The sequence below is a fragment of the Anneissia japonica genome, unplaced genomic scaffold (genome assembly GCF_011630105.1).
Source record: "Anneissia japonica isolate Jap-2015-1 unplaced genomic scaffold, ASM1163010v1 scaffold284958_len54583_cov128, whole genome shotgun sequence".
In the NCBI taxonomy this organism is placed as follows: Eukaryota; Metazoa; Echinodermata; class Crinoidea; order Comatulida; family Comatulidae; genus Anneissia; species Anneissia japonica.
Window position 1 is genome coordinate 20,749 of NW_022706542.1, and position 25,404 is coordinate 46,152.

Below are 25,404 nucleotides of genomic sequence, written 5' to 3' on the forward strand. Positions count from 1 at the left end.
TTTTTGATTGACCTTTTTTTGAGAGACATAACTATAGTTTGATTCAGTAGACATAACAATAGTTTGATTCAATTCAATAGACATAACTACATTATTAATTAACTTTGCTGTTTAGAATCCTATCTCATTTATTTTTGTGCCACTAATTTGTGATTTTTACCATTAATATTTAATATATATGAATAAATGAAATGCCAAAATCTGCTGCAAGCAATGCAGCCACCTAACAAAAAGGCCTTTGACCCTAGGCTACCTCAGGCCTACTAATTTGAGGTAGAGTCATGGTGTACAGGGTAAAGCTTGCCAATTTTGGTGCTTTTAACGTTTTAAGGGCATATTTTTCATTATGAACATATTCTCTTCAAGAAAAAAATGTTGATATGAACTTCCCGCGGCCATGGCTTTAGCCAGTGGGAGCTCATAGAAGTTACGCCACTGAATTAAAATTTGGTGGTGCTGTTGTAAATTAAAAATAGATTAATACACATACCATCCATACAGTTGGTTCCAGTCCATCCTGGTGTACACTCACACATGAAGTATTCTTGTTCTCCATGTTCAAATGGATGGCATGTGCCACCATTTCCACAAGGATTGGGAGCACAAACACTGGAATAACCTGGCAACTCAAGAGACACTGAAAATATTAACCAGTATGTGGATGCATATTAATCAGGTGAACTATATAAAATGAAACACTGGTAGTACATTATTAAACAAATGAAATTAATAATATAATGAAAATAATACAATGAAATAAATTATAGTTTAAATTAAGTTTAAAATAGTTAATGACTCCATGTGAAAAAAAAAACCCGAAAGTTTAAATACCTAATGTAAAAGACATAAAAATAGGCAGAAAAACATGGATTTCGATAGTCTTACTTACTGTAAGAACAGTATTTTTCACAACTGTCTTGGGATTGTTTTCAGTTTTAAAAGATATTCAGAATGCTTTACATTCATATTTTAAGTGGTGATTTTTTTATCAAAATGTTTATAATAAAAAAAAAAATGTTAGACAAGAAAATACTCTACAAACTTGAATAGCTAATTCAAACATGAAAATACGCAAGCTGTTTACCTTCAACATCTCGTCGTCTTCTTCCGGTGGCTGCAAATGAGAAATGGTACACAAGTAAAAAATAATCATGATTTTATATTATACTTGATTTGACAGTGTTATAAAAAAATATATTTACTGTGTATCATTAGTGCTGATTTCTGTTAATGAAATACCAAGGAAAATAAAACTATTAAATGAACTTATATGTACCTGGTTGACAAACGTACATAGTTGGCGTGAAAAAGCACTCTTGTCCAGCATTGCAAGGATTGCTGTCACAAGGAGTTGATGTTGTTCCTGGATAATAGAAAACGATATAAAATATTACAGTGGCTTCTTTACTTTACTACTCAACAATAATTTATAAAGATGATTAAGTACCTGATCCTCATAGAAGCAAACAGTATTACATTCAAAATCCTCATAAACATTTTATTGCTTTTAGCCTCCGAAGGAAAAAAAAGATTTTCTCAAATTTTAGGTTTCTATTTGCTACTGTTGTTGTTGTCTTACTTAAAATCCACAAGTTTCAGTTATTTCTTACCTGATGTTTGACAGTTTGTGCCAGAGAAACCTCCAGAGCACATACACATGTAAGTTGTAGTAGTAGGTGTGGTGCATATTCCGCCATTTTGACATGGATTTGAATTACACGGACTTGATGCTAAAAAACGAAAAAAAAAATAAATAAATAAAAAAATAACAATGACAGGAGTTAATTACAATGGTGGGGAAACTGGATAGACATATGGATGGACAAGTAAATACCAGAATATAATAAGAGAGAATGAAAGTTTGAGGACTGGAATGTGGTTACGACATGATGACAATCAATCAATCAACAGATTTATAATGAATGATGGACGATTGATCGATGATTGATGGATGTGTAGAATGACTGATGGATAATCTATGATGTTTATGATGATGGTAGTGGATTATGATTGGCCTTGTGTGCCTCATGGCACAGAAAAGAGAGATGAGGTGAATGGATGATGATAGATGATGATGGTGTGCACACACATGGCGTCTGTTCATATGAAATAGATGCGTACTGTATACTAGTTTATTTTTTATCTTTCCACAAAAGTGCCACCATCATCATGTACCAATTGTATATAATCTCCAAAATAACAAAATTATTAATATTATTTTATGTAAAATGTAAAATATAAAACTTACAGCCGATTGTTTCACAGGTAGTGCCACTATAGCCTGCTGCACACACACACATAAAGGATGTTCCAGATTCCATACACATACCATTATTTTGACATGGGTTTGGATTGCAAGCTGTACTTACTGTATATGCAACAAGAAATATCACTGGTCAAAGAATATTACAATGCATAAGGAAGTTAATGATTTAAGGCAAGCTCAGATTTTTTTTGCTGTGAACATAAGCAAACAGTATCCGAAGAAACATCTTGTTCAGAGGTAAACAGGATCGATGCAGATGGTAGCAAATAAGAGGTGCCTTGTTCTGCACTAAACAGTAGAAAGTGGTACCAGCCGCTAAGGAAGCTCTTGTTCTGCAGTGGACATACCCCAGCTGGAGGTGGTACCAACAAAGGACATCTTAAGAAGTGGACAAAATAGCACCATTAAGGTAGGATTTTCCTGTAATATAAATAGCTACCAGCTGTGTATAAATTGTAAATTATAATTTACTGAACATAATTAATGTTCTGCATATTACAGGGGCGGATCCAGAGATGTCCGAAAGGGGGACTGAAAGTGGGGTCGATCGAGACAACACCACCCTTGGTGGTCAGGGCTTTCCTGTTTTCTAGATGCTCGAAAATAACCTCTGGAGCGTTTTGGACAATCAATTATTGCTTTTCTTTCATTTTTTTTCTTTTCCCTTTTCAAAAGGGCAGGGGGGGGGGAATATGCCACTGAATAGATGAAGTGCAACATGTTAGGGAGGCTTTCCTTTCTTTCTGAATTGATCAGACAGAACTGGTACTTGGAATGGAGGTCCTTCTTGCAATGTGGTCATACTTGTGAGAAATCATCAAAATTAAGTTGCCTCCATTAGGAAGGCCCTCATATAAAAGTGGTCAAATGAAAGTGGTTCAAATTAGATGGAGGATTGCTTTCGGATTTTGTCAGATAAAAATAAGTGGAATTGGTTATGATGAAATTGTTCAAAATCCAGTTTTCAACTATATCATACAATTACAACACATTATGACTAAATTCACATTGTGCAAGCCCCTCTGCCACTTGGGGAGTATTCCTAGTTATCTATCAGCACTACTAATTTAATTTTGAAACATTTATCTCCTACCAGGCACCCACTTCTACTCCTGGGTGAAGAGAGGCAAATGCAGATAAAGTATCTTGCCTAAGAATAAAAACAGTTTGACGAGTATCAGTCCTAACCTTCCGATTGAAGCTTAAAGGATTACACGATGTGCAACACACTTCCATATCTAGGTATTGGAGTAGTCAGGGACGGATTTAGGGTCCCCCTTTTGGGAAGTTAAAAAAAAAAGGAAAAGAAAAAATTGGTCGCCAAAACGCCTAAGAAGTTATTTCTGGCCATCTAAAAAACTAAAATTTTGTGGGGCATACCCCCCGAACCCCTTAGGATAGTGATGTCTCGATCAGCCCCACTTTCGGCCCCTTTTCCGGATCCCCCTTTTGGACATCTGTGGATCCGCCCCTGGTTGTTTTTGGGCGTTTAGAAGAAATGATAGGAATTGAACCCAAGACCTGGGAATGAAAACCAAGAACTACCAAGCTACAGTGCCTTCACTGCAATGTGTGATTATGATATGTTATGGTGATTATGATATGTTATGATCATTATATGTTATATGATATGTTATGAGCATTATATGTTATGATCATTATATGTTATATGATATGTTATGATCATTATGATATGTTATAGAATATGTTATGATCATTATATATTATTATGATCATTATGATATGTTATATATGTTATGATCATTATGATATGTTATATGATATGTTACGATCATTATATGTTATATGTTATGTTATGATCATTATATGTTATATGTTATGTTATGATCATTATGATATGTTATATGATATGTTATGATCATTATATGTTATGATCATTATATGTTATATGATATGTTATGATCATTATGATATGTTATATGATATGTTATTATCATTATATGTTATATGATATGTTATGATCATTATGATATGTTATATGATATGTTATGATCATTATATGTTATATGATATGTTATGATCATTATATGTTATATGTTTTGATCATTATGATATGTTATATGATATGCTATGATCATTATGATATGTTATGATACGTTATGCCATTGTGATATGTCATGATCATTTAAAAAAGAATAAAACTGATTTCAAATGGGATAATTTATACTATAGGTCTAATTTATGCTGTAGGTCTAATTGCTGTGTTCAACAGAAATTCAAAAATATATTAAAAATGAGTGCCAATATATGAGCTTGTACATGTACAAGAATATCCCTCAGCTCCAAGATCATTACAAGTCCCACTGTTAAGGCAAGGAGCACTGCTACATGCAGTACTCACTACATAAACAACATGCAATATTATTTTATACACAAAAAAAGCAACATACCATATTAAACATATTTGAGCAATTAACCATAAATAATCCCAGCATTACTGTACATAAATATATTATTATTTCAAACTGAAGCATTGGTAGGAGAACAGAATAGATAATTTGATCTTTCAAATTGTATTATTTATACTATACAGTTAAACTTGCCTAAGTTGAATAATTCCTAAGTCGCTCTTATTTTACATGCCAAATTATTGTGTTTTCCATAAACTAACAATCTGTAAGTCGAATTTTATTAAGTCAAACAGTATTTTAATGCCATTTTGGATTCGACTTAGACAAGTTCAACTGTAGATCTAATTGTTGTGCTAAACAGAAAATGAAAAAAAAAAAAATTACCAGCAGATTCACAACGAGTGCCAGTATATGAGCTTGTACATGTACAAGAATATCCCTCAGCTCCAAGATCATTACAAGTCCCATTGTTAAGGCAAGGAGCACTGCTACATGCAGTACTCACTACATAAACAACAATAAACAACATAGTATAGTGGAAATCAGGGTCCCTGCGACCATTTTTCAGGGACCAAGGTTTTTCTACTGATTTAGAATCAATAGGCCGGGTATATATAACAAATTGAGAGGGGGACGGGGAGCAGAACAAATTTTTAAAATTCAGATTGGATTTATTCGGTGTAAACACCAAGGAGCCCACGAAAGTCTAGAAGACGACTTATTTCCAGTGGGGTCCTTCTGGTGATGATTGGGCAGTACACTGGGAGATAATCCCCTACTCTTTTCCGAAGAGTGTACTGCGGTCTTTAACGTGCACATTGAATTTAAAAATGGCTGCCATCCCAGCTTATTGAAACCATGTCAACATGATTAGATACCAAATTGACCATTTTTTTTTAATGAGAATTCGAGACCATTTTATGGCGGCCATCCTGAATTTAAAAAATGTCTGCTATTCTAGGTTTTTATAACATATCCCACTGAATTTGGTGACCCCAATAACATATACTTAGACACCAGATTTAGCCTTTTTCATTGGGTATAAGTAAAGTTATAAGCCACTATGTAAATTATGGCGGCCATTTTAAAAATGTCCACCAATAATTTGTTCTGCCTTTTTGAGGAGGTACCCCCGCCCAATTTTATATTTATACCCTAGTAATGCTAAATCAGTAGAGAACCTTGGTGCCCGAAAAATGTCACAGGGCTCTAATTTTCACTATACTACATGAGTATTACAAAAAAGCAACATACAATATTATACATTTATGTGAGAAATTATCCATAATAATCCATATGTTAATAAAATATTATTATTTATATCCATAAACCGGAGGTGCTACCCACATAATAATATATGTTAATCAAATGATAGTATACCAACCCCTAAATACAAGCTTTGATAAAGGCTTATTGTTAAGGTTAATGAATGCATTTTGAGACATACTTCTATCGATACGATTGGTATGTATACAGTATTACACAAAACAATAATGGCAAATTATGGGCATATAGAATACGTAAATATATACCTAAATAAATAGAAATCATCTTTTTTTGAACATTAAAGATGAGTGTGAAAAAGAGACCTTCTGCTATATGCAGATGCATTAACCAAATGGGCCATTGAGGATTCTGTTTGGAATTTAAATCTGATTAAGCTTCTCACCCTCCACACTCTTTGTGCTGAGATCTCTCTTATTTTCTACAGTAGTAATTAACATTTTATACAACAATAATCGGTTAGTGATCATTAGTCATCATTTACACAAGAAATTACAATAAAAACATTAAAGAAAACAACATCAAAACAAATTTCAAAAACAAGAAGATAAATTTGTCATTTTCACATTAAGCACATTTGTTGCATAAACCATTAGTTTTCCAGTGTTTAAGGGGTATTGTCAAGAAAATAAATCAAGATGCAAGATAAGTTATTTTTTGAAATACATAATATAAAAAAACAGTGGAAAACTGTAATATTCGGCAGGATTCTGAGTTAAAAAGACATTTACCGATATATATTATATACAAGATACAAGGTTGTTCAAAATGCATAATAGAAAAAAGCAGAAAACTGTAATGCTCTGAGTTAAATTTACTGATACATTAATTGATTAGTGATCAGCTTAGCTGAGTCGGCTAATCTGGTGGTAGCCACTGTGTGTGCGTTGAACTATGGAGATCTCTAGGTTCCCGGTTCAATTTCCATCTGCCTCTCCCTGTGTTTCAGCGGATTCCTTTTGGGCAATTTCTTTTTCCTTTTTATTTTCTTGACTTCCCAAGCAAAAGGGGGAACCTGGGCAGGGTGAGCCCCCTTTGGATTCGCGCCTGCATAACTATTTCTTTTTTGCAGCGAACCCTTTTGTTTCGTGCAAATAAATTTGCCTAGTGGAAAATCTCTTTAAGAGAGACATGATGTGATGATCTGCAGTTGCTGACCATTTCCAGTACTTTGGAGCAAGGAAGGTTTGTCTGAATCACCTAATAAAAGTGATGAAAGGCATACCTAATGTTTCACATCGTGATCCAATATAGTTACTTGTACATGTGCAGTACTTCAAGACAGGCATTGAAGTGGAGGTTAACTGGCTGTGGTACATGTTGTTACAAGTTGCAGAATTAAGACATGGACTAGTAGCTGCTTCCAAAGTACACACATCCATACTAGGTACTTGAGCTGAAAATTATAATTATATTAAAACACACCATCACCATCTTTATTTATCATTGTCTAGCATGGCCTACTTGAAAGCCATATTATTCAACCCCAGATTGCCTATTGTCATAAAATGTTGAAAGGGGATGATTGTAAATGTGTCGCTCTCATACGTGAATCAATTCATTAATTTATTTTAACAGTGTTTTGCAGGGGTGGTCAATCCAGATGAAGCTATTTATTTCAGTTAAGTACATAGCAAGACAAAAGAAAATATGAATCAGACCTAAAAAAATAAAAATTGGATTAAATATTATTTATAATTACACTTTTTTTTTACCACTCTGTAAAACAGATAAAGAAAAAGAACCAGTCAAATTAGAATTAGAATGTCACATCAAAATATTTTTTCTTCCTCATACAAAAAGAAAATCACTATACCTATAGTGAATTGACATAGCGGCCCTGTGTAACCTGTTGCGCATTTACAAGAATACTGATCTGATTGTTGGACTGTTGAGCCTTGGTAGTAGCTGTTGTAGCATGTTGATCCAGCCATACATCGGTTGTTGGTTGAACAGGAATCAAATGATGGAGATGATGCTGAAAAACATAGACAAAATAAGCTGTAACAGTTGCTATAGTACTATATGTATAAACTTGTTTCATTTATTTCAATTTTTTATTTATTGGTATAAAAACATTCATAAGGCAACATAAAAATATTAAAAATTATCTGAATTCACAATACGAATGGAAGAAAAGTATAAAGATACAAGATAACTATATTGTCCAAAAGGAAATTACATTTGGATATTACATTGCATGAAAAATTTTTAAAAGTCAAACATATAAATATAAAGGACGTAAAATGAACATTACTCCGAATAAAGAGAGGGAGGCCATTAGATATAAATTCTGACATAAAGTCTATAGTACAATATTTACAACAAAACATTACATATAGATAATGCACTTAAGCCAACCAACCATTAAAGATTTTAACTGAATATGGAACAAAGGAGTATGCCTAAACTAAAACAATATGGAACAAAGGAGTATGCCTAAACTAACACTCTTCCTATTCAACTCAGATATCAGTTTCAACTTGGCTGCCTCACTTTTAAGGCACTACAAAATATTGCTCCTCAAACTATCTGTCAATCCATCACTAAAATCACTGCTAATTGCCGCATGAATACACGCCAGTAAACTAAACGTGATCTCCTTTGATAGGTGATATTCCCTAGGAATATTATTCCTAGGCCCTGCTTAAGGCAGGCTCAGGTCGACACGGAACTCAACTCAACTCAACTCGTCGACATGAGCGCTCCGCGCAACTGAAAGGAACTGACCGGAACTGAACGCAACTGAACGGAACTGACCGCAACTGAAAGGAACTGACAGTCGCGCATATTTGTCGACATGAGTCAAGTTGAGTTGAGTTGAGTTGAGTTCCTTTCAGTTGCCCATGTTCAACTTTTCTGAGTTAAAAAGACAGTTACTGATATATCACATCTATTCTCTATAACAAAGTAATTAACATTTATACAACATAAATTGGTTAGTGATCATTATTTAGAGCAAATCAATAATATAAAACAAAATTTTACAAAACATTTTACAAAGAATTTACAATAAAAACATTAAAGGAAATAAAACAAAACTTATTTCAAAAACAAGAAGATAAATTTGTCATTTTCACTTCCTGTTAAACAAAAAAATGTTAAATCAGTATTTACCAAGTGTTTCGCAACGTGTGCCAGTATACGAGGTTGGGCATGTGCAGGTGTATGATGTTACAAAATTGTTACATGCCCCTCCATTAAGACAAGGAGAACTGTTACATGGATTTGATGAAACTGTGGAGAAAAAATATAATCCAATTTCACTAAAGGTTTTCAATTAACATAATGATCACCAACATCAGACTATTATATGTTCTAAATTAAGGCAAGAGTACAATTACTGACTGCACAAAAAGAACAGCAACTATGCCAATGTTACTTAAAATATAAAACAAAGCATACAATTAAGCACATTTGTTGCATAAACCATTAGTTTTCCAGTGTTTAAGGGGTATTGTCAAGAAAATAAATCAAGATGCAAGATAAGTTATTTTTTGAAGTACGTAATATAAAAAAACAGTGGAAAACTGTAATATTCGGCAGGATTCTGAGTTAAAAAGACATTTACCGATATATTATATACAAGATACAAGGTTGTTCAAAATGCATAATATAAAAAGGCAGAAAACTGTAATGCTCTGAGTTAAATTTACTGATACATTAATTGATTAGTGATCAGCTTAGCTCAGTCGGCTAATCTGGTGGTAGCCACTGTGTGTGCGTTGAACTATTGAGATCTCTAGGTTCCCGGTTCAATTTCCATCTGCCTCTCCCTGTGTTTCAGCGGATTCCTTTTGGGCGATTTCTTTTTCCTTTTATTTTCTTGACTTCCCAAGCAAAAGGGGGAACCTGGGCAGGGTGGGCCCCCTTTGGATTCGCGCCTGCACAACTATTTCTTTTTTGCAGCGAACCCTTTTGTGTCGTGCAAATAAATTTGCCTAGTGGAAAACCTCTTTAAGAGAGACATGATGTGATGATCTGCAGTTGCTGACAATTTCCAGTACTTTGGAGCAAGGAGGGTTTGTCTGAATCACCTAATAAAAGTGATGAAAGGCATACCTAATGTTTCACATCGTGATCCAATGTAGTTACTTGTACATGTGCAGTACTTCAAGACAGGCATTGAAGTGGTGGTTAACTGGCTGTGGTACATGTTGTTACAAGTTGCAGAGTTAAGACATGGGCTAGTAGTTGCTTCCAAAGTACACACATCCATACTAGGTACTTGAGCTGAAAATTATAATTATATTAAAACACACCATCATCATCTTTATTCATCACTGTCTTAAAGCATGGCCTACTTGAAAGCCATATTATTCAACCCCAGATTGCCTATTGTCTTAAAATGTTGAAAGGGGATGATTGTAAATGTGTCACTCTTATACGTGAATCAATTCATTAATTTATTTTAACAGTGTTTTGCAAGGGTGGTCAATGCAGATGAAGTTATTTATTTCAGTTAAATACATAGCAAGACAAAAGAAAATATGAATCAGACCTAAAAAAATAAAAATTGGATTAAATATTATTTATAATTACACTTTTTTTTTACCACTCTGTAAAACAGATAAAGAAAAAGAACCAGTCAAATTAGAATTAGAATGTCACATCAAAATATTTTTTCTTCCTCATACAAAAAGAAAATCACTATACCTATAGTGAATTGACATAGCGGCCCTGTGAAACCTGTTACGCATTTACAAGAATACTGATCTGATTGTTGGTCTGTTGAGCCTTGGTAGTAGCTGTTGTAGCATGTTGATCCAGCCATACATTGGTTGTTGGTTGAACAGGAATCAAATGATGGAGATGATGCTGAAAAACATAGACAAAATAAGCTGTAACAGTTGCTATAGTACTATATGTATAAACTTGTTTCATTTATTTCATTTTTTTAATTATTGGTATAAAAACATTCATAAGGCAACATAAAAATATTAAAAATTATCTGAATTCACAATACGAATGGAAGAAAAGTATAAAGATACAAGATAACTTTATTGTCCAAAAGGAAATTACATTTGGATATTACATTGCATGAAAAATTTTTAAAAGTCAAACATATAAATATAAAGGACGCAAAATGAACGTTACTCCGAATAAAGAGAGAGAGGCCATTAGATATAAATTCCGACATAAAGTCTATAGTACAATATATACAACAAAACATTATTACATATAGATAATGCATTTAAGCCAACCAACCATTAAAGATTTTAACTGAATATGGAACAAAGGAGTATGCCTAAACTAACACTCTTCCTATTCAACTCAGATATCAGTTTCAACTTGGCTGCCTCACTTTTAAGGCACTACAAAATATCTCTCTCTTTCTATGGTTTAGTTAGTTATTCCCTCTGTCTCTCTCTCTTTATTTCTTCAGACTGGCCCTTAACTTGTACATTTTTTTTTTAATACGTTGTTTATTTTATTTTTTTTAGCTGTGTTTTTTTTTTTGCCTTTCATTTTTTATGCCATTATTATCCTGTTTTTAATAATTTTATAGTCAATTTAATGTTATTTTAAATTTTATTTATATAATATGTATATATAATTTCTTTTCAATTGTTTTTATTATTATTATATCATTTTAATTTCTTTATATTTACTTTGTTACTTGTTTTATGTATTAAGAGTCCTTAATGATCAGCTCTGGCTGGATGCACCACTTTCGTAAAATATTGTTAAAAAAAAAAACATTTGAAAAAGGGTATAAAAATAACTTACAATACATTAATTATACAAGAATATACATAACATTAAATTTATTACAAGCAAGCCAATTCAACCTATGTACAATTGTCATTAAAATTTTAAAATATTACCTAAATCTAATTGCTAAAAAACATTAATTTATTATAAGAATATATTTATCTATCAAAATACATTACAAATTTATTGCAACAAAACCGTAAATAACTGAGCCACAAGCCGCAGATTTTGGTGGCTTTTGAACGCACTTATTTGAGTGCTTTTTAAGACCATACTTTGTGCTCTAACACAGGCTTATCTGGCATGTTCTAACGTTAGTGTTATTGCTGATTAATAGAAGAGACATTGACATGAACGCCTACTCTCATTTAAATGGTGTTACATTTATTCAAAACAGAATACACTTTGCATATCATGGCACTTATCCACAGGCGCTTGCAAAAAAAAATCATGTTTAATGCACACTTATTTCAGAGTGGCACTTATCAGATTATTTATAGTATCCAATCTTAAACTCCACTAAACTTCATAGAGAAATTTTAAAGCAGATTTGAATCGGTGACTTGTAATCACTTGCATGTGTAAAAATAACATCATCACCATCATTATGATCATTATTATCATCTTTATCACCACATTAATTATTATCTCCAATGTGTTGGTGCTAAGTTTTTCTGAATGGAAATTGGTTACCAAATTATTATTATTTATTATTATCTTCATTGTCTTATCACTTACTTAATAATGATCCACAGTTGGTGCCTGCATATCCTGTAGTACATACACAGATGTAGGAGCTGAAGATGTCAAAGCAGGTTGCTCCGTTTAGACACGGTGAGTTACTACAGGCAAGGGTTGCTTAAACAAAAACAATAACCATGATTAGTTATAAGTTATGGAAGTGTTTTAGGGGAGGGGTATATGGTCAGTGCAAAGCCAGGTAGCACTTTTAAGATTAAAAAATATAGTTTATTGAGCATGACGTCACCTAAAGAAGTTCATTTCGTGAATTACTCTTTTTTACTGATTGTGAATAACTGTAATTTTATGATTCAGAAAAAAGAAAGGTTTGTTTCCACTACAAATCGAACAGTCACAACGGACATGTCACAGCATAACACAAACAAAAATTTAAATGAAAATGTAAATGAAGTTGTGGATAGGATTCTAGGTAGGTAAAAATAAAGGTAGGAAAATTAGCCATAACCTGAAGAATCATTGAGATTAGGTTTCTGAAGCAGGTATATTAAAAAGGTGATTAGTGGCTTTATGTTCACATCTTTCAGCAATAAATTATTGCTTCATTGATTACATTAAGGCTTTTGTACATAAAGATGTGCATTCTATCTTTAATTCCTTGAAAGAAAACTTGGCATTCATTGGTTTATACAAGTTTGGTTATTATTTTTTAAAAAGTACCTCTCTACACATTCAACAAAACAAATTAATATACAAAATAAATATTTTTCAAAGAAAATTAAAAACTAAGAGCAGGTATGATTTTATTTTTTCTTTTTGGGGTGGGGGGGGGGAGGGGGAAGGTCCCCAAAAAGAGCAAAGTGGGTATAGTGTTGTTTGTCCAGATCCTCTGAAAAATATGACAATTTAGGGGTTTCAGAGGCTTATTTAATCAATTTTATATAAAGGAATTCTACTAATAAGTAGAAAATACATATTATTTTTCTTCTCCGTGACGTTTTTTTTTTGGGTGGGAAGGTACCCAAAAAGAGTAAAGTGGGTATGGTCGGGTGTTGTTGAAAAATATGACAATTTAGGGGTTTCCAGAGGCTTAAGCCGCAATCGCACTGGATTTAAAATAGGGAAATTTTTACCGAGACTGTGGGTAACATTCCAATGGGTAAACTTCCTGTCGTTCGCACTGGGATTTATCGACGTGGTTAGTTTTACCACAGGCCATGGTGAAACTAACCATTCGTACAGATTTAACTATTGGGGGCGCTAAATCGTGACGTTGACGCTCACGTACGACAGATCGTAACAAGCTAAACCGCCGGGTTCTCCTTCATGTTGTGACAGTGTTTCTTTGGACTAGGCCCACATCATGTTGTATTTGTTGATAATCGCGATGGATTGTCTCACCAAGACCTAGCACATTTATTAATGCTCCATATAAATCGGCCATTGAAACAAACCGAGTAAACAAGTGAAAAAATGACAAAATTACTCAAAATCAAGACACTAGCAAACAGCGCGAAATTAATCAAGATGTTTGTGTGTGACGTTTTATTCCAGGTCACAGGTCATGCGTAATTGCCTGACAGCCTGATGAAGGTCATTCACTGTGATGACTTGGGAAGTTTACCCGACTCGCGCTGTTCGCATTGGACTTTCCTGCTAGGTAAAACTAACCTGGTCAGTTTTCCTGGGCAAGCGGGACTCGGTTAAATTAACCGCGCGGCTAGATGTGTATAAGAGACAGATATAGTGGTTAATACACAAATGATTGTAAAGTCACACCCTCAAAATAGTGTTGCATAGCATGAGAACAGCAAACACAAAGACAAAACTTCAACATATACATAGGTTAAACAATTGAATAAACAACTGAAATGCTGAAACTATTATCAGAAAAAAAGAGAAAACTTTAGGATTATATTCACAAATAATACACAAATAATCACAAAGTTGTGTTGCTGTCAGTAACAAAATATTTTTTCATTTAATTTACCTCTGTTATAGTTTTGTTTAAATTAACAAATCAGACAGCCTTTGAGAAGAGGTCAGAGAACTCACCAGTCTCACACCGGGTTCCAGTATAACCAGATGGGCAAGTACAGACATACCCAATAGATGTTAGAGAGCAAGCTCCACCATTCAAACAGGGTGCAGATGCACAGGCATTTGTAACCACTATTTGAAAAATTCACATGGTGAAATATAGTGGTTAATACACAAATGATTGTAAAGTCACACCCTCAAAATAGTGTTGCATAGCATGAGAACAGCAAACACAAGGACAAAACCTCAACATATACATAGGTTAAACAATTGAATAAACAAATGAAATGCTGAAACTATTATCAGAAAAAAAGAGAAAACTTTAGGATTATATTCGCAAATAATACACAAATAATCACAATGCTGTGTTGCTGTCACTAACAAAATAGTTTTTCATTTAATTCACCTCTGTTATAGTTTTGTTTAAATTAACAAATCAGACAGCTTTGAGAAGAGGTCAGAGAACTCACCAGTCTCACATCGGGTTCCAGTGTAACCAGATGGGCAAGTACAGACATATCCAATAGATGTTAGAGAGCAAGCACCACCATTTAAACAGGGTGCAGATGTACAGGCTGTTGTAACCACTATTTGAAAAAAAATCACATGGTGAAATACAGTGGTTAATACACAAATGATTGTAAAGTCACACCCTCAAAATATTGTTGCATAGCATGAGAACAGCAAACACAAGGAAAAAAACATCAAAGTATACATAGGTTAAACAATTGAATAAACAACTGAAATGCTGAAACTATTATTAGAAAAAAGGAGAAAATTTTAGGATTATAGTCACAAATAATATAGTCACAAAATATTTTTGCTTTTAATTCACCTCTGTTATTATTATATTCACCTCTATTAAAATAATTATAATTCTGCTAGTATTTTTGTGGTTCCTGAGGGAATGAACAAGTTAAAGCACAAAATAAAGAGGTTACAGCTTGACAAACACCTCCATTTTGACATTGATTAACGGTTCACCCATTAGAAACTGTCAGAATAAAAATCAAAAAAGTTTTTTAATGGTTGGCACAGTGATCTGTGAAAATTATATATGGCATAAAGCATTATTAAATAAATTATTTAATAATAATATAAAAAAGAAAAGAGAAAATTTGAAGAATTTAGTTGTCGAACAAAAATCGAACAGCCTTTGAGAAGTCAGAGGACTCGCCAGTCTCACATTGGGTTCCAGTGTAAACAGATAGACAAGTAAAATAATACCCAATATATGTTACAGACAAGCTCCACTATTCAAACAGGATGCAGATGTACAGCCTGGTAACATAGTGGTTAATACGAAAACACGATTACAAAGTTGTGCTCCTGTCACCCTCAAAATATTTCTTTTATTTAATTCACTTCTGCTAGAGATTTGTTCAAATTATATTAGTATTTAATATAATCATAATTCTACTGTGATTTCGTTAAATGTTCAGTTTCATTAAATGTGACTTCAGTCATTGTTGGATGTTATTAAAATAAAGCAATACATTATTACTTACGAGTTTCACACAAGGTTCCAGTGTAGCCTGAAGGGCATGAACAGGTGAAAGCTGTACATGAAGAAGTTGCAGCTTGACAAACACCTCCATTCTGACATTGATTGACAGTACACCCATTAGAAACTGACAGAATAAAAATAAACAAGTGTATTATGGTTGGCACAATGATCAGTGAAATTTATGTATGGCATAGAGCATTAATAAATAAATTAAATATAATTTTTCAAAATAAGCATAAAAGCTTAAAATGAAAACAATTGTTATACCTAGTATATATTCACAAACTTAACTTAAAAGCAAATGTAGTCCCATATTCATTACTGAATGTAGGGGAATAAGCTGTTAGCCCATTGTATTAAGCCTTGGTATTGTGTGTTAGGGTGACCCATTCTTTTGCATGTCACCATTTTTCTTCTTCCGTAGTGAGCCACCGGGTACCCATTTATACTCCTGGGTGGAGAGAGACAAACCTAGATAAAGTGTCTCGCGCAAGCCCCTAACCTTAAGATTGGGAGTTCAAGCCACAAACAATGCACCAACCGCTTCTACAAAGTTAACTTAATATTGTTAAAAAGGTAATAAACTAATACACTCCCCACTGAAATATGAACAGAGTAAATTCTTGAAAGGGGGTAAACTGGGCATGTTCGCTTTTTAATGTTGTCAAAATAGGAGTTAGTATAGGGAGTTTGAATAGTTGAAATGAGGAATTGTCAGCTCCTCCCCCCAATTGTTTCCTAAAATATATTATGAATCTGCATCCCTTCAATCAATCTTCAATTTTTTTTAAATACTGAAATACTTCTTACATTTCTATCAGTTGATATTTTTTTTTTGTAATTGGTAACTTACACAGGGGCGGATTTAGGGGGGGGCCGGCCCGGCCCCGGCCCCCCCTTTTGGGAGGTAAAAAAATGAAAAAAAAAGAAAAAAAGAGAGAAAAAGAAAAAAATGATAGCCCAGAATGCCCCAAATGTTATGTTCGGGCGTCTAGAACACAAAAATTTCGCGGGGGCATGCCCCGGACCCCCTACGACAGTGTTGTCTCAATCGGCCCAACTTTCGGCCCCCCCTTTTGGACATTTCTGGATCCGCCCCCATTTCTGGATCCTCCCCTGGTGACCGTTTTAAAGTAGAACCCCTCCTTTTGGATACCCCTCATTTAGGATACCCCTATGGGGACACCCCTATGGGATCACACTTTCGATTGTAAAACGAGAGAAAATATAGGCCTTTATCTTTTTAATACTGGGCCAACTGTTCAGAGGCACGTCAAAGAAGGTGAGTAATTTTTTGTGAAATATGGGTTACTGCATTTCCTTGTGCATCGTTGTACCATGTGAAGATCAATCACAAATACTTCTCACAGCTCAATTCATTCATGAAATGTGGTTGCTATTTAAAAAAGAAAAACACACACGCCTTTCAACAGTAAATGACGTCATTCAAAGCTCAACTCGTGCTTATATATATATAACAAAATTACGCTAGGATGATGTGACAAATTTGAAAGGTCACGTGACATTAAAAATAATATGCTTACTGGTTTGTGAACTATTTTTGTTTTTTTGCAATTACAAATCAGTTTTTTTGAATTTATATTTTTTAAGTGTATACCTTTTATTCAGCATTGTTTTGTCCGATTTAAAAGTTTGGTCGAGTTTCAAGTTTGTCAACGTAGGCCTATAGGGCCTAGACGTACAGTGCACCCTCCAATGCGAGATCCCTCTAATTCCGAGACCCCTTTTATTCGGGACCACTTTTACAAAGGACCAAATAAAAATCTTCAATCTTTTAACACAAATCTGACCCTCGAAATGGAGACCAAACAAACATTTTCAGCCGGGTCCCAAAGGTGGTCTCGAACAATAAATGTAGATTAATCAAAGTCTAAATACTATTCATATTATTATTATTATCATTATTTTGTCACTTAACTTTAACTTTTCCCTTGATAATATAAAAGTGAAGATTGGGTTTCTTATCAAGTTTAGTCATCAAAATCACCCACACTGCTATCAAGAAGCAATCCAAGTAATCTTGAATGCTAACTGGTACACATGTAAATGGTATGACTAATATGGATGTATGGTAACCGTGCCAGTTAAAATTCAGTTTTACGATGTACGATGGTGAATAGCAGAAAGAAAAATATATGAAAACTATAGTGTAAAAATATTGATATTAATATTGTGTTTTATCTTATTTAAATCTAAATGGATCAAGGTCTGTCAAGAATGTTCTTTGGTGACAGTATTCCTAAATAAGGCTACGGTCACACTAGAGTCTCAAGCCTGGCTTGACTCACCACGGATGAGATTTTCGTAATGTGACCACACCTGGATCGACTCGCACCTGGTGTGACCTCGATTTCAATCTACCTATCTCGATCCCGGCTCAGCACCCAGATTGACCATGGCGTGACCGGGATTGACATTTCCTCGTCGGCTGTCGACCAATCACAGTCGATGACGCCATTGCGTTTAGAAGTTCTTGAATAAAAAACCTGCGAGTTCTTCATGTGTGTATTATAATAAGACGCAATCATCAGTTGTCATTTATAAATGCACTTATCAATCCGAAAACTAGCATCGCAATTACATCCGAGCCCAGGCCTAGATCATCCGATATACTGTCCATTATCATAGGTCTATGATCTACATCGATTATCCTAACCAGCAACGGTAGTAATGTGATTAACGAAGTCGGGTGCATGTGTTCGTATTCGATTTCAAGGAAGTAAAGATAGACCGCAAGAATGTCTGGCGCACAAGCTGGTATTTTGATTGTGGCAGCGCTCTAACTTCCTGTTTCGACTTTCCTTATTTGGAGGTCAATCCAACTAAATTCAGGTAGTGTGACCGACCCAGAATTTCGAGCCTGGCTCGAAATCTTACCCGCGGTAAGTCAAGCCAGGCTTGAGACTCTAGTGTGACCATAGCCTAATAATAATAGTTACTAAATAATCTACCTGTTTCACAGAAGGCGCCAGTTATTTTAGTTGTTATTAAGTAATAATAATAATAATAACAATAATATAAATTACCTTATAATGTTCAAAATTCACAATCCATATACACTTTTAAAAAACTCATAAAAAGCCATTATTTATCTGAACTTTATTATACATAGCTTTATTTATATGATGTCTTTTTTTGATTATTGAATTTGACTTTGTTGTTTTGATTATGTAAACTGTAATTTAAGTATTCTCATTTAGGGACCACAGTGGAATAAGTTGCTTTTTTGTACTTTTCTGTGTTTTTATTCTTGAATGTATTTTACTTATAATTACTTCAGAATTAATAAATAAATAAATAAAATAAAAAAATAAATAAAATAATAATATTCGAAAAATAACAATAATAATAATGATAATGATAATAATAATTATTATTATAAAAATATGATATATATAGCACCTTTCCAAAATGATCAAGGCACTTGTACAGTGACAAAATCCAACTAAAATTATAAAAAAAAACAATTAAAAAATAACAAGGTAACTGATATTATTAACAGATATAAAAATACAATTTATTAAGAAATAATAATAATAATAATTATTATTATTCTTATTACAAAAATATGATATATATAGTGCCTTTCCAAAATGGTCAAGGCACTTGTATAGTGACAAAACCCATATAAAATAATAAAACCATTATAATATTTAAAAACAATTAAAAAGAAACAAGGTAACTAAATTGGCGGCGTGCAAAGACTTGACCTGCTATTACTATTATAAAAATGTGATAAGTATAGCGCCTTTCCAAAATGATCAAGGCGCTTGTACAGTGACACAACCTATCTAAAATTGAAAAATGTTAAACAAAGTAAATAATAACAATAAGTAAATACAGTTAGTATACCTGTTTGACAGAAGGTTCCAGTGAAGCATCCACTGCAAGTACATGTGTAAGCTGTACAGGAACCAGCTACAGTGACACAAGCAGCTCCATTCTGACAGGCGTTGTTAGCACAAGCACTGGTTGCTATGTTGTCAAATGAAAAACACAGACGAGTCAGAATATAGTAGCAATAGAACAACAATTTGTCCATATTTACATGATTAAAAGCAAAAAACACTAAGACTACAATTTGCAGATACTGATCAATGATTTTATAGTTTGAATTTCAATCATTTAATTTTTATTTTAATTATTATTAAGTAATAGTAATAATAATAATAATAATAATTATTATTAAATTATAAAAATTTGATATATATAGCGCCTTTCCAAAATGGTCAAGGCACTTGTACAGTGACAAAACCCATCTAAAATTATAAAATCATTATAATATTTAAAAACAATTAAATGAAACAAGGTAACTGATATTATTAACAGATATAAAAATACAATAAGAATAATTTACAAAACCTTATAAAAAGTAAAGAAAGTTAGTATACCTGTTTCACAGAAGGTTCCAGTGAAGCATCCACTGCAAGTACATGTGTAAGCTGTACAGGAACCAGTTACAGCATTACAAGCAGCTCCATTCTGACAGGCATTGTTAGCACAAGCACTGATTGCTATGTTGTCAAATAAAAAACAAAGACGAGTAAGAATATGGTAGCAATAGAACAAAAATTTGTCCATATTTACATGATTAAAAACAAAAAATACTAAGATTATTTGCAGATATTGATCAATTATTTAGTTTGAAAAAAACATGATTTTATAGTTTGATCAAAGTTATCAAATTGATCAAAGTTATCAAATTGATCAAAGAATTTCATTTATTTTATTGCAAAAAAAGTAAATAAGATGTATTGTCCCTTGCTAATGTCAAAAAAATCATAAAAAATAATTTTGAAATAAATTTCCTCATATTGCAATAGCATACAAATTATTAACTTGTGCATAAAAATGATTGAATTAAAAAAATGTGTACCCTGATTTTTAAACCAAAAAATTATGATAAAAATTATAAAACACTTCCAGTGACTGGAAGTGTTTCTATCAATTTTTTTTGCTGTAAACTGATGAGTAGACATTTTTTAAATACACTAATATTTCTATGTTCAAGTTGATAACTTCAAAATGGGAGAGTCGATTGGCCGAGCGGTTAAGACAGGGGAACCGTGACATACAGCCATCGTATCGGCGTTGGTTCGAACAGCACGCTTGCCTATGGTTCCGGTGGTGGAACAAGTCTTCTCAGATAAGGACTATAAACCATAGGTCCAGTGTACACAATTGGCTCATGTGCACTTTAAAGAACCCAGTACATCATTTGAGAAGAGTAGGGGGTTACCCCGGTGTACTGGTCCATCTCTAGTCCCCTGTCCGGCCACAGAAGGAGGGCTCAGGACGCGGCCCATGTCAGTTATCCATCCTACCTGCGAATCCTTCTACCACATTACGTAAGCTAGATCATACACACTAGCTACGTAGTGACTCGATAAAGAAGAAGAAAGTTAATTTCAAAAAATATTTTTATGATTATTTTGGTATTTAGCAAGGGACAATACATCTTTAACATACGTGTTTCACAAAAGTTTCCAGTAAAGCATCCACTACAAGTACATGTGTAAGCTGTACAGGAGCCAGCTACAGCAACACAAGCACCTCCATTCTGACAGATGTTGTTAGCACAAGCATTTAGGCCTATAAAATGAATGAAGCGAGGAATCAATAACAACTATAAGCATAAATTAAAATCTACATTAACAAAAACAATAACAGTATTAAGTAGTAGTAATAGTAATAAATATAATAGTAATAGTAGTAATAATAGTAAATATAACAGTAACATCATTCAGTATAGAGTATATCTCCGCCCACAGCAAATCCCTTTCTATGAAATAAATCTCATAAAACGTGTTTCTAATACTAACTAGGCCAAATGGAAATGCCTTTTATTGTACTGTATTATATGGCTAACACTCTTCAACAGAAGTTAGATAGTGGTATTCCTGCCAATTCCTTACTTCTTAATAAATACACTGAAAGGTTTTACTTTTATACTGACAAATAAGTACATTCCAAGTATTGGTGTTGAAATTGAAAAATGATGTTAATATTCAAATTAATAAAAAAAAGAAAAAGAAAAGAGGAATTGGTGTTTAGGATCACATGTTTATATAAAATTATGCATTAAAAATATTCCAAATGCGTTTCCATAAAGTTACCGTAGTAGTGTAAATGCACCAATTTGAATATTCATTACACAGCTATCTGACTATGGTGTAGGACAAGAGGTTGCCCTTTCAATGGTCTCCAAATTCCAAATCCACATCCAATTAAGGATCATAATCTTCTCATCTTTGGGTCATACCAAACACTTCTTGTAAATTTCATTTCCATCTGTACAAGCATTTTTGAGATATTTTGAACACACACACACACCCACATATGGAAGTTCAAACACACACTTACAAAATTAGACAACTCAAAACATATAGCAGAGACAATATTAGTGAGAATTGTTTGGTTTGAATTTGATGTGAATGCAGCAAATGTGCCAATTCAACTACTATGTACACCCATCCATGCAGTCATAAATCAGTTCATTCACCTATCTTTCAAACGAAGACTTTACGAACAACTAAAATTCACACAACCCCATGTTCACCGAACCATGCAGTGCGAGTTTACCATCACTATAGGCTAGTAATAATATGTATACATTTTAATTATAGGAGGATTTCATATCATATGCAATAACAATAATATGTGTATTTACCTGTTTCACAGAAGGCCCCAGTAAAACATCCAGAGCAGCTACAAGTATAAGCTGTACAGGAACCAGGAACAGTGTTACAAACACCTCCATTCTGACAGAGGTTACCAGCACAAGCATTGATACCTGCAAAAATTATTGTTATTATATGTCATATATTTATTCCAAGCATCAACAATCACAAAGTTAACACATGTAAATCTGATTATAATGCAAAATAAAAGCAGAAACATGTTTGCCCAGGAAAATCCAAATGTAGTATATACAATCTTTTTGTGGGAAGTCCTAACAAGCAAACTGGCAACAGATACTGAATTGCATATTTCCAGGTATAAATGTATGCTTGATTGTGTTAAGTTCAAACACACACTCACAAACTTTACATGACTGGAAACATATGGTGGAGACAATAATGGTAGTATTGCTTGGTTTGAATTTGATGTGAATGCAGCAATGCGGATCCTACAAAATCAAGGTTGAGAGCCCAAAACAATTGCACCCTACAAGAAACATAGTCTCGTGGGAGGAGGGAAACAAATCTCTTTTAAAAATCCTTGATCATGTATATGACTATGTATTTACCTGTTTCACAGAAGGCCCCAGTAAAACATCCAGAGCAGGTACAAGTATAAGCTGTACAGGAACCAGGAACAGTGTTACAAGCACCTCCATTCTGACAGAGGTTACCATCACAAGCATTGATAGCTGCAAAAATATTGAAAATTTTCCAAAATGGTCAAGGCGCTTGTACAGTGACACAACCTATCTAAAATTGAAAAATCTTGCACAAAGTAAATAATAACAATAAGTAAAGAAAGTTAATATACCTGTTTCACAGAAGGCTCCAGTGAAGCATCCATTGCAAGTACATGTGTAAGCTGTACAGGAACCAGCTACAGCATTACAAGCAGCTCCATTCTGACAGACATTGTTAGCACAAGCACTGATTGCTAAGTTGTCAAATGAAAAACACAGACGAGTCAGAATATAGTAGCAATAGAACAACAATTTGTCCATATTTACATGATTAAATTTAAAGCAAAAAACACCAAGATTATTTGCAGATACTGATCAATTATGTAATTTGAAAAAAAAACCAAATTCTATAGTTTGATCAAAAGTAAATAAGTTAACATACGTGTTTCACAGAAGTTTCCAGTGAAGCATCCACTACAAGTACATGTGTAAGAAGTACAGGAGCCAGCTACAGCAACACAAGCAGCTCCATTCTGACAGATGTTGTTAGCACAAGCATTTAGGCCTATAAAATGAATGAAGGGAAGAATCAATAACAATTATAGCATAAATTAAAATCTAAATTACCAACAACAATAATGATAGTAAGTAACAGTACAGTAATAATAATAGTAGTTGTAATAATAACAGTAACAGCACTCAGTAGACAGTATATCTCCACCCACAGCAAATCCCTTTCTATAAAATAATAAAATCAACCTAATACATGTTTCTAATACTAACTCAGCCAAACGGAAATGCGTTTTATTGTACTATATTGTAAACACTCATTAAGAGAGGTTAAGTAGTGGTATACCTGCCAATTCCTTACTTCTTACTAAATACACTGAATGGTTTTACTTTTATACTTGACAAAAAAGTACATGCCAAGTATTGGTGTCATAATTGAAAAATTATGTGAATAGTCAAATTAATTAAAAGAAAAAGGTATTGGTTTTTAGCATCACATATTTAAATATAAAGATGCATTAAAAATATTCCAAATTTGTTTCCAAAAAAAATGAAGTTACTAGCGTAAGTGCACCAATTTGAATATTCATTACACAGTTGTTGTATCTGACGATGGTGTAAGACAAATAGGTTGTCATTTCAATGGTTTCTAAATATACACCCAATTATGGATCATAATAATCTCATCCTTGGGTCATACCTCACATCTTTGTAAATTTCATTTCCATCTGTACAACCGACAACACAAACACGAACACACCCACACCCACAAACTTACACAAATGAAAACATATGGCAAAGACAATAATAGTGAGTATTGTTTGGTTTGAATTTGATGTGAACTCGTGGGAGGAGGGAAACATCTCTCTTAAAAATTCTTGATCATGTATATGACTATGTATTTACCTGTTTCACAGAAGGCCCCAGTAAAACATCCAGAGCAGGTACAAGTATAAGCTGTACAGGAACCAGGAACAGTGTTACAAGCACCTCCATTCTGACAGAGGTTACCATTACAAGCATTAATACCTGCAAAAATATTGTAAATTTATGATATTTCATATATTCCAAACATCAGCAATCACAAAGGCAACACATACAAACACAGATAAGTATACAGAATGACAGCAATTGAAAGTGATTCACTTTTTGTGGTTTACAAAAAGCTTTTGGTTATAGAATACCAAGCATATGATCACAGGGTTCGTACATTTTTAAACAAGCAAATTTCCAGGACATGCCAGGTCAAATTTCAAAAACACATTATATCACTTAACAGTAAAATATCGGCAATATTATGATTCATTATAAAACATGTATGCTGTACTAATATTAAATGCATCTTAGTTGAGTGTATATTAAGTTTGATCTAACTGTAATTCTCAGGCGATGGATCTGTCTCTTTTTCTCATGTTTGTGGGAAATTCTGTTTTTCTTACACATGTAAAAATTGGTTCGGTAAGCAAAGGAATTCCCACGAGTATTGGAATGTACTGGTGAAGTAAGGCAGGGCTAATCACCTACAGAACTAATTCCAGAATTCTCTCTTTGGCAACACAATGTGTGCGTACAACTATGGTCTTATCTTATCGCTTAAACGTGTCAGTTCCTTTTGTGGTAGTGGCGT

At 33.4% G+C, this 25,404-nt stretch overlaps 1 protein-coding gene across 1 annotated transcript in view; it reads right to left on the bottom strand.

Annotated features, from left to right (window-relative positions):
- LOC117106178 (neurogenic locus Notch protein-like) overlaps window positions 1–25,404 on the bottom strand; it is a 31,939-nt gene that overhangs the window by 1,979 nt on the left and 4,556 nt on the right. Inside the window, exons 6-25 of the mRNA XM_033247530.1 lie at window positions 23,710–23,832; window positions 23,399–23,521; window positions 23,154–23,276; window positions 22,575–22,697; window positions 21,374–21,496; window positions 20,296–20,418; window positions 19,757–19,879; window positions 15,885–16,007; window positions 14,847–14,963; window positions 14,392–14,508; window positions 12,376–12,495; window positions 10,579–10,740; window positions 9,985–10,155; window positions 9,040–9,159; window positions 5,023–5,142; window positions 2,249–2,368; window positions 1,611–1,730; window positions 1,277–1,363; window positions 1,085–1,114; window positions 491–637 (exon numbers count right to left, since the gene is read on the bottom strand). Of these exons, the coding sequence (XP_033103421.1) occupies window positions 491–637; window positions 1,085–1,114; window positions 1,277–1,363; window positions 1,611–1,730; window positions 2,249–2,368; window positions 5,023–5,142; window positions 9,040–9,159; window positions 9,985–10,155; window positions 10,579–10,740; window positions 12,376–12,495; window positions 14,392–14,508; window positions 14,847–14,963; window positions 15,885–16,007; window positions 19,757–19,879; window positions 20,296–20,418; window positions 21,374–21,496; window positions 22,575–22,697; window positions 23,154–23,276; window positions 23,399–23,521; window positions 23,710–23,832 (2,415 nt within the window). The remainder of the gene's footprint in view (window positions 1–490; window positions 638–1,084; window positions 1,115–1,276; window positions 1,364–1,610; window positions 1,731–2,248; window positions 2,369–5,022; window positions 5,143–9,039; window positions 9,160–9,984; window positions 10,156–10,578; window positions 10,741–12,375; window positions 12,496–14,391; window positions 14,509–14,846; window positions 14,964–15,884; window positions 16,008–19,756; window positions 19,880–20,295; window positions 20,419–21,373; window positions 21,497–22,574; window positions 22,698–23,153; window positions 23,277–23,398; window positions 23,522–23,709; window positions 23,833–25,404) is intronic.